The sequence below is a fragment of the Taudactylus pleione genome, unplaced genomic scaffold (genome assembly GCF_031769625.1).
Source record: "Taudactylus pleione unplaced genomic scaffold, aTauple2 ptg000875l, whole genome shotgun sequence".
Taxonomy (NCBI): domain Eukaryota; kingdom Metazoa; phylum Chordata; class Amphibia; order Anura; family Myobatrachidae; genus Taudactylus; species Taudactylus pleione.
The window spans coordinates 106,794-119,886 of record NW_028285277.1 but is presented as its reverse complement, the minus strand read 5'-3'; the positions used below and the strand labels follow the sequence as shown (position 1 = coordinate 119,886).

At 43.2% G+C, this 13,093-nt stretch overlaps 1 protein-coding gene across 3 annotated transcripts in view; it reads right to left on the bottom strand.

Annotated features, from left to right (window-relative positions):
• The window catches only part of TEAD1 (TEA domain transcription factor 1), a 252,105-nt gene that overhangs the window by 144,410 nt on the left and 94,602 nt on the right, over positions 1–13,093 (bottom strand). For all 3 annotated transcript variants that reach the window (XM_088458947.1, XM_088458946.1, XM_088458945.1), the window contains one exon: positions 3,316–3,569. In XM_088458947.1, coding sequence (XP_088315073.1) covers positions 3,316–3,517 — 202 coding nt within the window. In that variant the 5' untranslated portion in view covers positions 3,518–3,569. The remainder of the gene's footprint in view (positions 1–3,315; positions 3,570–13,093) is intronic.

Below are 13,093 nucleotides of genomic sequence, written 5' to 3'. Positions count from 1 at the left end.
TATTATTACCGTCCTCATGTATTTCCCTGCTCTGATAAACAGGTCTATAAATCATTTTATAGAGATATCGGCTTACAATAGCTGCACCCTATACGGTCACAGCCTCCCAGGATCAGGTGTCTGTGATACAACTTGTAGATGTTGCCGAGAGACACAAGACAATAGGAAATGTAGGTAAAATAATGACAATAACACATGATAACGCATGCAATGCCATACCTGACATCTGGTGTTTGCTCTCTGAAAATTACATTTTTAATGCTCAATATCCTGTATTATTTCAGGGTAATAAATGGCTTTCATGCAGTGCACAAAGTATGTGGAGAATTCAGCCTGGTCAGAAGCGTTAGAGGAGCAGAGTGTACAACATTGGCTGTATGACAAAGCTCCGGCTTTCCAGGGTCAGTGTTGTCTTTGCTGTCTATAGTTTATGACTTGCCTAATCAGGGCAATGCTAATGACAGCGGATATTCCTGTGCTACTGGGAGGCCACTCAGCCAGGTGACGATCCGTGACGAGACCAGTAGGAAGCCCAGCACAAACAAAGGGCTCTTACTTTATGCCCGTTTTGTCAGATCCATCTGCCAGCATTTAAGATCCCAATAAACAGGATCCATAGACTGCTGTGTTACAGTATTATTTGGAGGTAAAATAAATAAATCCAAGTTACATTCACCCAAAAAAAGCAAAGACCATCAATGAGAGAACACAGATCCATTTCTATGACAGGAAATACAACAATGGGACATGGACTACAGAGCACTTATATAGAAAGAAAACACCACTTTCTGTGGGCAATGGCCTTTGGGTTCATTCTTGCCTTCCAGATCACCCAGTATACCCTACATTCCTTTTGGGTACAAGTCGGGCATGGCAGAAATCCAAACGCCTGTATTTAGCAATGAGGTAAGAAGGAATAGCTCTACATGAATCACAGAACAATGTCACCTGGTAGCCAAATTATGATGGAAAACTTCTTGCGCCCGTTTACCAAGCAGTAACTTTTGAAACAAAGTATATAAGATCTTTGCTATAGAAGCAGCTTTGGTTTATACATCAACGTGTTTGTTTTAGGTCAGCAATTTAGTTGTACAATAAATGTAACGTTAACTTCAGAGCTCCGATGTCTGCGGCCGAGGGCTTACAGGACGGCAGCACAGGCATTGTTTATATGGCAGATGGGAACGAGGAAGAGCAGAGATCGGGTAATCTCCAGACCCCAGCTATCCAGCAGGAAACCAGGGCCTAGAAACTTTCTGCCAAGAGCAGCTGTGGAGCATCAGGAAAGTCTATTTTTTTTTTTCCAGACATTATGTTTCATTTGGCTGCCGGGGTCACATGACAGCTGCAAAGTAAAAGCCTAGAGGATTGCTGCGGCCTCCAGTCCACACTGACAGAGCAGAGGAGGGGGGAACACGTCTTTCCATTACATCATCCGGCCAGCGCTGGGGGGGGGGGAGGGAGCACAGCTGGTGGCAGCCGCAGTACCATCTGCTTTCTCCTTGCACTCTCTGCTAGTTCTCTCTTCAGTCTCCTACTGTTACTTATTGAGGAGCTAAAACTACACGCACGATGAAACGGCTCCTCGCCAGAGCGCCAGAATTAATTAGTACGAGAGAAGCGGCTTCATGTAGAGTGTAATATGCTGGACCGAGCTGCCTCCACTAATAATGTGCAGTGATCTCTGGTAAACGCCAGACACAACCTCCGAGAGCTTTCACAGCCCATCCTAATAACCACAGTAATAATTATTTATCAATAGCTTTACGTGTAATACCAGCCCCACCGCTGGCGCTCATATACTGCAGGGGAGGCGCAGGGGCTCCAAAACTTTCTTCTAGGGTTATTGGGAAACAAAACGTAGAGTAGCCCTTACACTATGACATGCAATCGCATTATTTTACACCGCACGGGTACGGCGCACGTTGTGTAACTATCAGCGCAGCCTCGCCGGCTATTGCAATCCTTTTCTTTCCCGACTGTATTAGTCAAAATAATATAATGAATAATTGGAAATTGCTTAAATTAAAGAAGAGGAATAAAAAGATACTTTGTAGCACACTAATGTACCTTACATTATTCATACAATATATGTACCTTACATTATTCATACAATATATGTACCTTACATTATTCATACAATATATGTACCTTACATTATTCATACAATATATGTACCTTACATTATTCATACAATATATGTACCTTACATTATTCATACAATATATGTACCTAAGTGAAGCTAATTATGTATTAACGTCTATAAATAGTATCTGTATAAATAGGGAGTTTTGATGTCATTACCTCATTATTTATTAGGAAGTGTTGCCTATAGAAACCATTCAGCTTATAACTATCATTTTACCACATGTACTAGATAAATGATTGGTAGAGTGATTGGTTGCTATGGGCAACACCTTCCAACGGTTACGCATCACACACATTTGCTGGTGGTGAGGGGTTATCACAGTTTCCAGCAATGCCTTACCGGTGACCGTTTCCAGCAATGCCTTACCGGTGACCGTTTCCAGCAGTGCCTTACCGGTGACCGTTTCCAGCAGTGCCTTACCGGTGACCGTTTCCAGCGGTGCCTTACCGGTGACCGTTTCCAGCAGTGCCTTACCGGTGACCGTTTCCAGCAGTGCCTTACCGGTGACCGTTTCCAGCAGTGCCTTACCGGTGACCGTTTCCAGCAGTGCCTTACCGGTGACCGTTTCCAGCAGTGCCTTACCGGTGACCGTTTCCAGCAGTGCCTTACCGGTGACCGTTTCCAGCAGTGCCTTACCGGTGACCGTTTCCAGCAGTGCCTTACCGGTGACCGTTTCCAGCAGTGCCTTACCGGTGACCGTTTCCAGCAGTGCCTTACCGGTGACCGTTCCCAGCAGTGCCTTACCGGTGACCGTTCCCAGCACTGCCTTACCGGTGACCGTTTCCAGCACTGCCTTACCGGTGACCGTTTCCAGCAATGCCTTACCGGTGACCGTTCCCAGCAATGCCTTACCGGTGACCGTTCCCAGCAATGCCTTACCGGTGACCTTTCCCAGCAATGCCTTACCGGTGACCTTTCCCAGCAATGCCTTACCGGTGACCTTTCCCAGCAATGCCTTATCGGTGACCTTTCCCAGCAATGCTTTACCGGTGACCGTTCCCAGCAATGCGTTACCGGTGACCTTTCCCAGCAATGCGTTACCGGTGACCGTTCTCAGCAATGCGTTACCGGTGACCTTTCCCAGCAATGCGTTACCGGTGACCTTTCCCAGCAATGCGTTACCGGTGACATGTGGCAAGGAGTGAGACAGCAGCTGGAGAACTCACCATACATTTTCCCTTCATCGGACAGTATAATCTTCCTCCTCCCACACGGTGGGTAAATGGCGAGCGCTTCCTGAAAGCTCTGCTCAATATCTGGGCTCCAGACACCTTCTGCATCATTATCTATAGGCTTGTCGGCAGAATCGCTCATCCTCTCAATATCTTCCGCCGGACTTTCGCTGCCACTCCAACTACTGGGCTCCATGGTGGCAACTGGGCTCTCCAAGCCGAAGCCTGGACGCTGGACAAAGGGAAACCTGCAACACAGAGGACAGGATATTAACATCAATTGTGCACCTTTCATCCTGATGTTAAACTGCAAATGGAAAAAGTCAGTTAGATTATATATCTATATATATATATATATATATATATATATATTTTTTTTTTTTTATTATTTTAGTGTGGAAGCTTAAAGCCCCTTATTGCCATATTGGCTGCATAACGATCTGCAGACGAATCCTATTTACAGCTCACATAATACATAATATATATAAGAAGGCAGTAGATCAGGAGCCCCAGTCACTACGCACAGGGGACAGCATTTCTGTGCATAGTTACACTTATTAAAGGACCATATTGTTTGCTCACAATGTAACCACAGAATTGTGTGGCCACTTTCTGGTGTAACATGAAATAAAACTTGCTCTGTGGTTACACACTATCTCATGTGTGGGGAAACGGCGTTTATTAAGCCGTAGAGAAACATCGCTTGCTGTGACAGTAAGTAGGGGGTAAGGAAAAGGGAAGGCTCTGTTACTGTATGAAGGCTGAAGACTGGAGCAGGCTAGGTTCCTGCAGCATTAGGGACATATTTAGGCCACACAGCACAGCTTCAGTAAATAGTCCTTTATCACACAAGCGTCCTCCAACAGTTGTGAGTGACAATCCGTGATGAGCAGACAATCGAGTGGAGTTAGCGGCATATGTTCTGTGCAGAACGGAACCAATCTGCTGCCAAATGAGGAGAGGGCTGTTCTGGGGCAGGGGTCTCCAGCCTCCTGAGCTATGGCCACATTTAGCTTTTCTTAACCAACAGAGAGTAAACACTGCCGCTATAAAACGGCAAAAGCGGCTCCTAAATGTAACCCTTTAACCACTTCATTAGTTTTCCCGGCAGCTACTACACAGTGTTGTTTAATAATCTTTCATGGGATCATTCTTATTGCAAGATTCCGCAGAGGCATTCTCTGTGCACTGATAAGGTCGCTGCGATTTCAGGGGCATACAGGATTTGCAAATTCAATTGCAAAAACAATCATTACAATTGAAATCGCATCAAATCGCAATCAAATTGCACACGCCACAATTCGCAGAGGATCACCATCGAAACCACGCGGAGAGACAATCACGATTCATAGCAAATATGGAACCCAAAAGATCTGGTGATATCCAGCGAATCGGGTCCAATGGCGACAACCGTGATGCTTTGTAAATTTACCACTCACAGTCCATCAAAGACCATTTAATGCAAATAAAGAATGTAAGCAAATAGACCTGTACACGCGTGTTCCAAGAGACACACTCAGGGCCTGATTCAGACCCGGACGCTATTTGTGGATGGTCGTTCTAAAAAAGGGGCCGGATATTTAAATTGAGCGCTTGCTCTTTGCAGTGTGTTGACGCCTCTATATCTGAGTGAGCGTATGAAAAATGCGCTCGCTATTTTGTTAAGACGCCCCTTTGCCGTTCGCAACACACGTCATCTCCGGTATTTATTAGATTAATCGGGTACATCGAAAGGCGTCTGAACTGCTCGCAGTGCTTGTGGTAGGTTTTTCTTACCGCTATCACTGCGAGCAGTTCAGGCTAAAAGACAACCAAGTGACGTGGTCGATGACGCTCCTTTACTAATTGTGCACTCCCATTAAACGCCCTTTTGACCGTTGCCGTCTGCATTCGGATCTCCACTCCCCCGTTTTCAAGCACCTTCCCCTGTTACCACCCACAAACGGTACATTCTGTCACTCAAATTAGAAGGCACTCGCTGTTTTACGAGTGCACGATTTCCGACCGCAATGACTGGTTTGCGCATGCGCATTACGACCCATATGCATGCGCAGTTGTGCGAACATCGCTCAGAGCGAACGAGCGGCCGCTTATGAGCGGCTCTGAATCAGGCCCTCAGTACACAGAGTATTAGGCTGCTGTTCAGAGCTTCGGCTACTTACTTCTATTATAGGCTAGCGTATAAGTTTTGTCTACAGTGCGGATCGTTAGCGCCTGTGTGTGTGTAACCCTCAGCGACCATTTTTCTACTGCACTTTAGAGAAGTAACACAGACCTCTGATAGCATCCTCTGGTTCAGCTTCACCTTCATTCCCTGCACCATTCCGGGCAATGCTATTTACCGCAAGAACATTTACAATGGCTGACTGAACGTGTGATGTTACTAGAACCCAAATGATTCCTGATCTGCACAATGGAAGTTACTGAGATATAACATAACAATAATGTCCGCTCTATGTGCTGAACAGTGACACACAAATAGGGAGGCTGGACCCCTGAGAACCGTCAACATACTACACACCAGACACATCTACATCTATATGTTCAACCCAACAGACGTCATGTGTATTAATCCACAGCACATTACACCATCATGTCTCATTCCACCAAAGCTAAGCTAGTACCATGCCACAAGTACCATGCCACAAGTACCATGCCACCAGTACCATGCCACCAGTACCATGCCACCAGTACCATGCCACCTGTCCATTCTATGTCTCCTCATTTCAACCTTTGCAGAATATTCAAGGACAAATTTTGTTTTTAGCTACTTGTAAACTCCAAGTGCTGTATACAAACGCCTGTATTATAGTCTCTGTACAATCTGCACGTGCAGCCCAGATTTCAGGGAAACAGGTAATGTATGTACTATGTACAGTATGAAAGTGAATGATGTCCCACTTGCTATATAATATAGAAACACTATGCTGGAAGCCACAATAGCGCACAGATAAGGTTTCCTAGCCAACGCTGGAAACACAGAAAAGCATTTTAGCAAATTAGCAAAAAACACTGTGCCCTGCAAAGAATGATAAGCAGGTAAATAGGACATTGGTATTTTAATTAACACATCTGATTTCCTGGCTTATGAACAAGACTGAAGAGGGCTCATTAACACCTAGAGTGCTGAAAATGTCTTTAATGACCACAGAACTGAAGACCAGGGAGCTAAAAATATCAAAAGGGATTAGAGTCTAAATCAAAGCGGTTTAGTCGCTTTCTTACTAAAAAAAAATAACCAGATTGTCTAAAAGATCACTACTGTGTTACAGTGATAGCACCTATAGTACAGTTCATGGCGGTATTCTATAAGTCACGTTACTGTGTACAAAGGAAGGTGGAATTAATGTAGCACTATGGTAAACCAACAATTTATTCTCAAAATGTCAATAAATAAAATCCATATTTTAAAATATATACAGTAGCTGGAGATGAAAGTGTTATTGGGGTTCATTTGAAGTTTTAATTTACATTTGTGTTAAAAGAATGTCACCCCACTTCCTACTTACTCCATGTTATCGTATCTCCCTCCAATAAACTGGTATATATGTGTTTGCCAGTGAGCATGGAGTCTGCTCCAAGCATAATAACAAATGACGCAAACAAGATTGGTGATTTAGGGATTTATTAACAATCGTATGAACAATTTGCGATTTTTTTTTTTTTAATTGTCTTTTGAGAAAATTAGAGTTATGGTAGACTTACCTAGATAACTCCTTTTCTTCTCGGTCCATAGGGTCCACAGGGATACCATGGGGTAATTGTGGTTGGAGATATCCAGACACCAAACATTTAAAGCTTCTGCTCCCAGGATGCCTCGGGTCCTCCTCCATATATACCCTGCCCCTAGCCACAGGCATTCAGTTTTGATAACAAGCCTCAAGGCAGGAGAAGGAAAGAGAAGGAAGAGCAATTGTACACCAGAAACACTCTTACACAAGATGAGGGAATCCGTGACCGAAACAAAAAATTACCCATGTAGCCAGGTGCGTCAGAATGGGTGCCCTGTGCACCCTATGGACATCGAAAAATATAAGTTATCTAGTTCAGTCTACCATAACACTAATTTTCTTCTTCAGGATCCAAAGGGGTCCACAGGGATACCACGGGGATGTCCTAATGCAGTTCCTCTAGGGTGGGGGATGCTCCTGAGCAGAAAGGAGAACTCATCGCCCAAAGGAAGCACCCCAAGAGGCAAAAGTATCAAAGGCATAGAACCTAAGAAAAGTGAGGACAGAAGACCACGTGGCTGCCTTACACAACTGTTCAGCAGAGGCACCACGACTGAATGCCCATGATGGCCCTACAGACCGAGTAGAATGTGCTGTCACCGTGCTTGGGACAGGGAGATCAGCCTGTGTGTACACCTGAGAGATAGTCATGCGTAACCATCTCGCCAGAGTCTGCTTATTAGCTGGCCATCCTCGTTTGTGAAATCCATATAAAACAAAAAGAGCATCTGATTTTCTAACAGAGTTTGTACGCTCCACATAAATACGGAGAGCACGAACTACATCCAGGGAGGCTTCACCTACAGAAAGGTCTGGAGTCTGAAAAGCTGGATTTACAATTTCTTCATTCACATGGAAACGGGACATTACCTTAGAAAGGAAACCCTACCTTGTACGAAAAACAGCTTTATCCTGGTGAAAAATTTAAAATGGGGAGCGACAAGAAAGCGCTGCCAAATCAGAGACTCTGCGTGCAGAAGAGATAGTGAGGAGAAAAAGTGTCTTCGCTGTTAACGATTTCAAATCTTCAGAGTCCAGGGGTTCAAATTGGGGAGCTTGTAACCCTTTAAGAACCAAAGACAAATCCCACTGTGCTACCGTTGGAACAAATGGAGGCTGAACTCGCAGAACTCCTTGGAAAAAAATTGTAACATCTGGTAATGAGGCAATCTTCCTCTGGAACCAGGCTGACGGTGCACTTTCAAAGTGGCCAGGCGGAGGCCACGGTCTAAACCTGCCTGGAGAAAAGCCAGTACCCTGGAAATTCTGAGGATTATACTTTCGGTGGGAACACCACTGACCAAATGATTGCCAAACCCTGTAATAGATGCGGGCAGAGGCAGGCTTTCATGCCCCAAGCATCGTCTGAATTACAGAACTGGAAAAACCTTTTGCTCTTAAGATGGAAGATTCAAGAGCCACGCCGTCAAAGCCAGACAAGTTAAGTCTGGATGCCAACAGGGACCCTGCGTTAGCAGATGCTGCCATAGAGGAAGAGGATACAGACTGTCTATGGATAGATGTCGGTGAACCAGTGACATCTGGGCCAAACTCGGAGCCACCAGTATTACTGTTCCGCCTTCCTGCTTGAATTTCCCGAGAACTCTTGGGAGGAGGGAAATCGGAGGAAAGAGATACGCCAGATTGAAGTCCCATCTTACTGCCAGTGTGTCCACAAAGGCTCCTGATGGGTCTGGACCCATACCTGGGGACCTTGTGGTTGTGACGTGATGTCATGACATCTACTTCTGGTAGACCCCATTTGTTTAGCAGAAGCTGAAACGCTCCCAGGTGGAGAGACCACTCTCCGGCGTGTATGTCCTGGCGACAAGTGCTTTGTTTACTGCTCGCAGTTCCAGAATGTTTATGGGAAGATGACTTTCTTGATTTGTCCATCTTCCCTGATAGGTGTGATTACTTGTAACTGCTCCCCATCAGTGAAGACTGGAGTCCGTGGAGAGAAGCACCCAATTTGGAATCCAGAATGGGCACCCTTTGTTCAGATAATCCTTTCTTAGCCATCACAGGAGGGAGTGACAAACCTCTGGAGTAAGAAGGATCCTCTGGGACCTTATTAAATGACACTGTCCTTTCCCCCTGGAGAAGATCAATTTTTGCAGAGGCATGGAACGGAACTTAGCATACCCCACCATGTCGAAGGTGAATACCATTGATCACAGGACCTGCATCGCTAACAGAATGGATTCCCTTCGCTTGTGTATTCGTAATGACAGGGCCACAATCTTGTTCTCTGTCAGAAACACCCTTTGTGCCTGAGAATCCAGAAGAGGTCCCAGATGTACCATCTGCTGCGTTGGAGAAAGTGACGATTTCTTCCAATTGATGATCCAGCCGTGCTTTTGTAGGCATGCTATGGTCAGTTGAAGATGGTTTCGTAAAACCACCGGAATTTGTGCCAATATCAGAAGGTCATCCAGATATGGTAGTATTCTGACTCCCTGAAGCCTGAGATAGGCCTTCATGACTGCCATTATTTTGGTAAATACCCGGAGTGCTGTAGATGGCAAACGGGTAGCGCCTCAAATTGGTAATGTCGATGAAGGACAGGAAACTAAAATTTGTTGGTGGGATTGCATAATAGGAACATGCAGATATGCATCCTGAATATCCAAGGAAACCATATAATCCCCAGGCTCCATTGCCAAAATAATTGACCGGAGTGTTTCCATATGAAACTTGGGTACATGGATAAACCTGTTGAGGGTTTTTAGATTCAGAATACGGCGATGAGCCCCATTCGGTTTCTGAACCAAGAATAGATTGCAATAATAACCCCTCCCTGTTGTGACACAGGAACTGGGATTATTACCCCTATTTGCAGCAGGGAGTGAATGGCTTCCTGAAGGCCAAAGCCTTGACCGCATCTGAAGGAGAATCTGTGCAAAAAAAACTTCTGGGAAGGATGCCTCCTGAAAGTGAGGGCATACCCCTGAGAGACCACTTCTTGGACCCAGGCAACTGTTGTTTTCTTATGTCAGTAATCCGCAAACTGAAGCAGCCGGCCTCCAACCCTGGGATCCCCCAGGAGGAGACCGTCCCATCAGGCCAAAGGTTTGTCTTCCGGTTTAGAAGTTGGACGTCTACCTGACCCAGACCTCTTAGTTTGTCGCCTTGTAGTCCTGCGAGAACTAGACGGTTTAGAGGAAGACTGCTCCCTTGCTCATCCCTGAGAATGGAAGGACAGAGAAGAAAACTGCCTAGACTTTATTGTAGCCATATATGGCAAGACCTGCTGACTTTGAAGCCGCCAGAGTAGCAAATAATTTTATCTAACTCTGGTCCAAAAAGTACTTTCCCATAGAAAGGTAAGACTTCCAGAGCCTTCTTTGATCTTGTATCAGCTTTCCAGGACCTTAACCAAAGAGCCCTGCGTGCCACTATTAAAGCTGCTGATGCCTTAGAAGCTAAAATTCCACTATCTACTGCAGCTTCTCCCAGATAGGAAGCCGCTTCCCGTATATGGGAGATAAACATCATCCGTTCTCTGGTAGCATTTGGTAGAGAGTCTTCCAATGCCCCCAATCCATTCTTCAACAGCTTTGGCTACCCAGGCTCCAGCCATAGCTGGATGAGTAACAGCTCCAGATTGCCTTAGACATGCTTCAATTTTCCTATCTGTGGAATCCTTCAGAGAAGATGCTGACAGAATAGGTAATGTAGCATTTCTGAATAAGTACATAATGTGAGCATCCACAGTATGAAGTACCTCCCAATCCTGCACATCATCTGATTCCTCTGAGGATGCGTCTGAATCCATATGTTGAGCAGACTGATATAAAGATAACTTGCGCTTAGGCGCCTTAGTAAATACTGGTCTGCTGTCAACATTAGATGGTGCCATACTCTGACTAGAATGGCCATAACCATCTTTCCAGGAAGGATGCATAGGAGGTGCAAATATAGCATGCTGTGTACACCCCATCCAAGGAGGCATAGTGGGAGCAGCCATACCATCCACAAACTGCTTCATTACCTGGGACAAAGAGGACACCCAAGACGGCTCTTGTTCAGGAACAGGTAAACTGTACTGGTGAGGTGGCTCTTTATAACAAGCAACACAAAAACCCTCCTTTACGTCCCGAGGAAACAAAAAAGTCATCCATGATTTGCATGAAACCAGCACAGGGGGCTCCCCCTCCTGATTTCTTTTATCCTTTGACATGTTCAAAATAAAGGTAATAAACACAATGTTATGTGACAGCCTTCACAAAATCTTAATGAATGTGAAGTACTCAAAGAAAAACCTCCACCCCAAGGGAATAGAGAGAAAACACAGTGATAGCTATAACTGACAGACATAAATAACACAGGGTCATTACAGCAGCTAGCAAAGTCACATACACTGCACATGTAACATAATTACAGTCACATACACTGCACATGTAACATAATTACAGTCACATACAGTGCACATGTAATATAATTACAGTCACATACAATGCACATGTAATATAATTACAGTGACATACAATGCACATGTAATATAATTACAGTGACATACAATGCACATGCAATATAATTACAGTCACATACAATGCACATGTAATATAATTACAGTCACATACAATGCACATGTAATATAATTACAGTCACATACAATGCACATGTAATATAATTACAGTCACATACAATGCGCATGTAATATAATTACAGTCCCATACAATGCACATGTAATATAATTACAGTCCCATACAATGCACATGTAATATAATTACAGTCCCATTCAAAGCACATGTAATATAATTACAGTCACGTACAATGCATATGTAATATAATTACAGTCACATACACTGCATACGTAACATAATTACAGTCACATACAATGCACATGTAATATAATTACAGTCCCATTCAATGCACATGTAATATAATTACAGTCACATACAATGCATATGTAATATAATTAGTCACATACACTGCACATGTAATATAATTACAGTCACATACACTGCATATGTAATATAATTAGTCACATACAGTGCACATGTAACATAATTACAGTCACATACAATGCACATGTAATATAATTACAGTCACATACAATGCACATGTAATATAATTACAGTCCCATTCAAAGCACATGTAATATAATTACAGTCACGTACAATGCATATGTAATATAATTACAGTCACATACACTGCATACGTAACATTATTACAGTCACATACAATGCACATGTAATATAATTACAGTCCCATTCAATGCACATGTAATATAATTACAATCACATACAATGCATATGTAATATAATTAGTCACATACACTGCATATGTAATCTAATTACAGTCACATACAATGCACATGTAATATAATTACAGTCACATACACTGCATACGTAACATAATTACAGTCACATACAATGCACATGTAATATAATTACAGTCACGTACAATGCACATGTAATATAATTAGTCACATACACTGCACATGTAATATAATTACAGTCACATACACTGCATACGTAACATAATTACAGTCACATACACTGCACATGTAATATAATTACAGTCACATACAATGCACATGTAATATAATTACAGTCACATACAATGCATATGTAATATAATTACAGTCCCATTCAAAGCACATGTAATATAATTACAGTCCCATACAATGCACATGTAATATAATTACAGTCCCATTCAAAGCACATGTAATATAATTACAGTCCCATTCAAAGCACATGTAATATAATTACAGTCACATACACTGCACATGTAATCTAATTACAGTCACATACACTGCACATGTAATATAATTACAGTCACATACACTGCATATGTAATATAATTACAGTCACATACAATGTACATGTAATATAATTACAGTCACACACACTGCACATGTAATATAATTACAGTCACATACAATGCACATGTAATATAATTACAGTCACATACACTGCACATGTAATATAATTACAGTCACATACACTGCATATGTAATATAATTACAGTCACAAACAATGTACATGTAATATAATTACAGTCACATACACTGCATATGTAACATAATTACA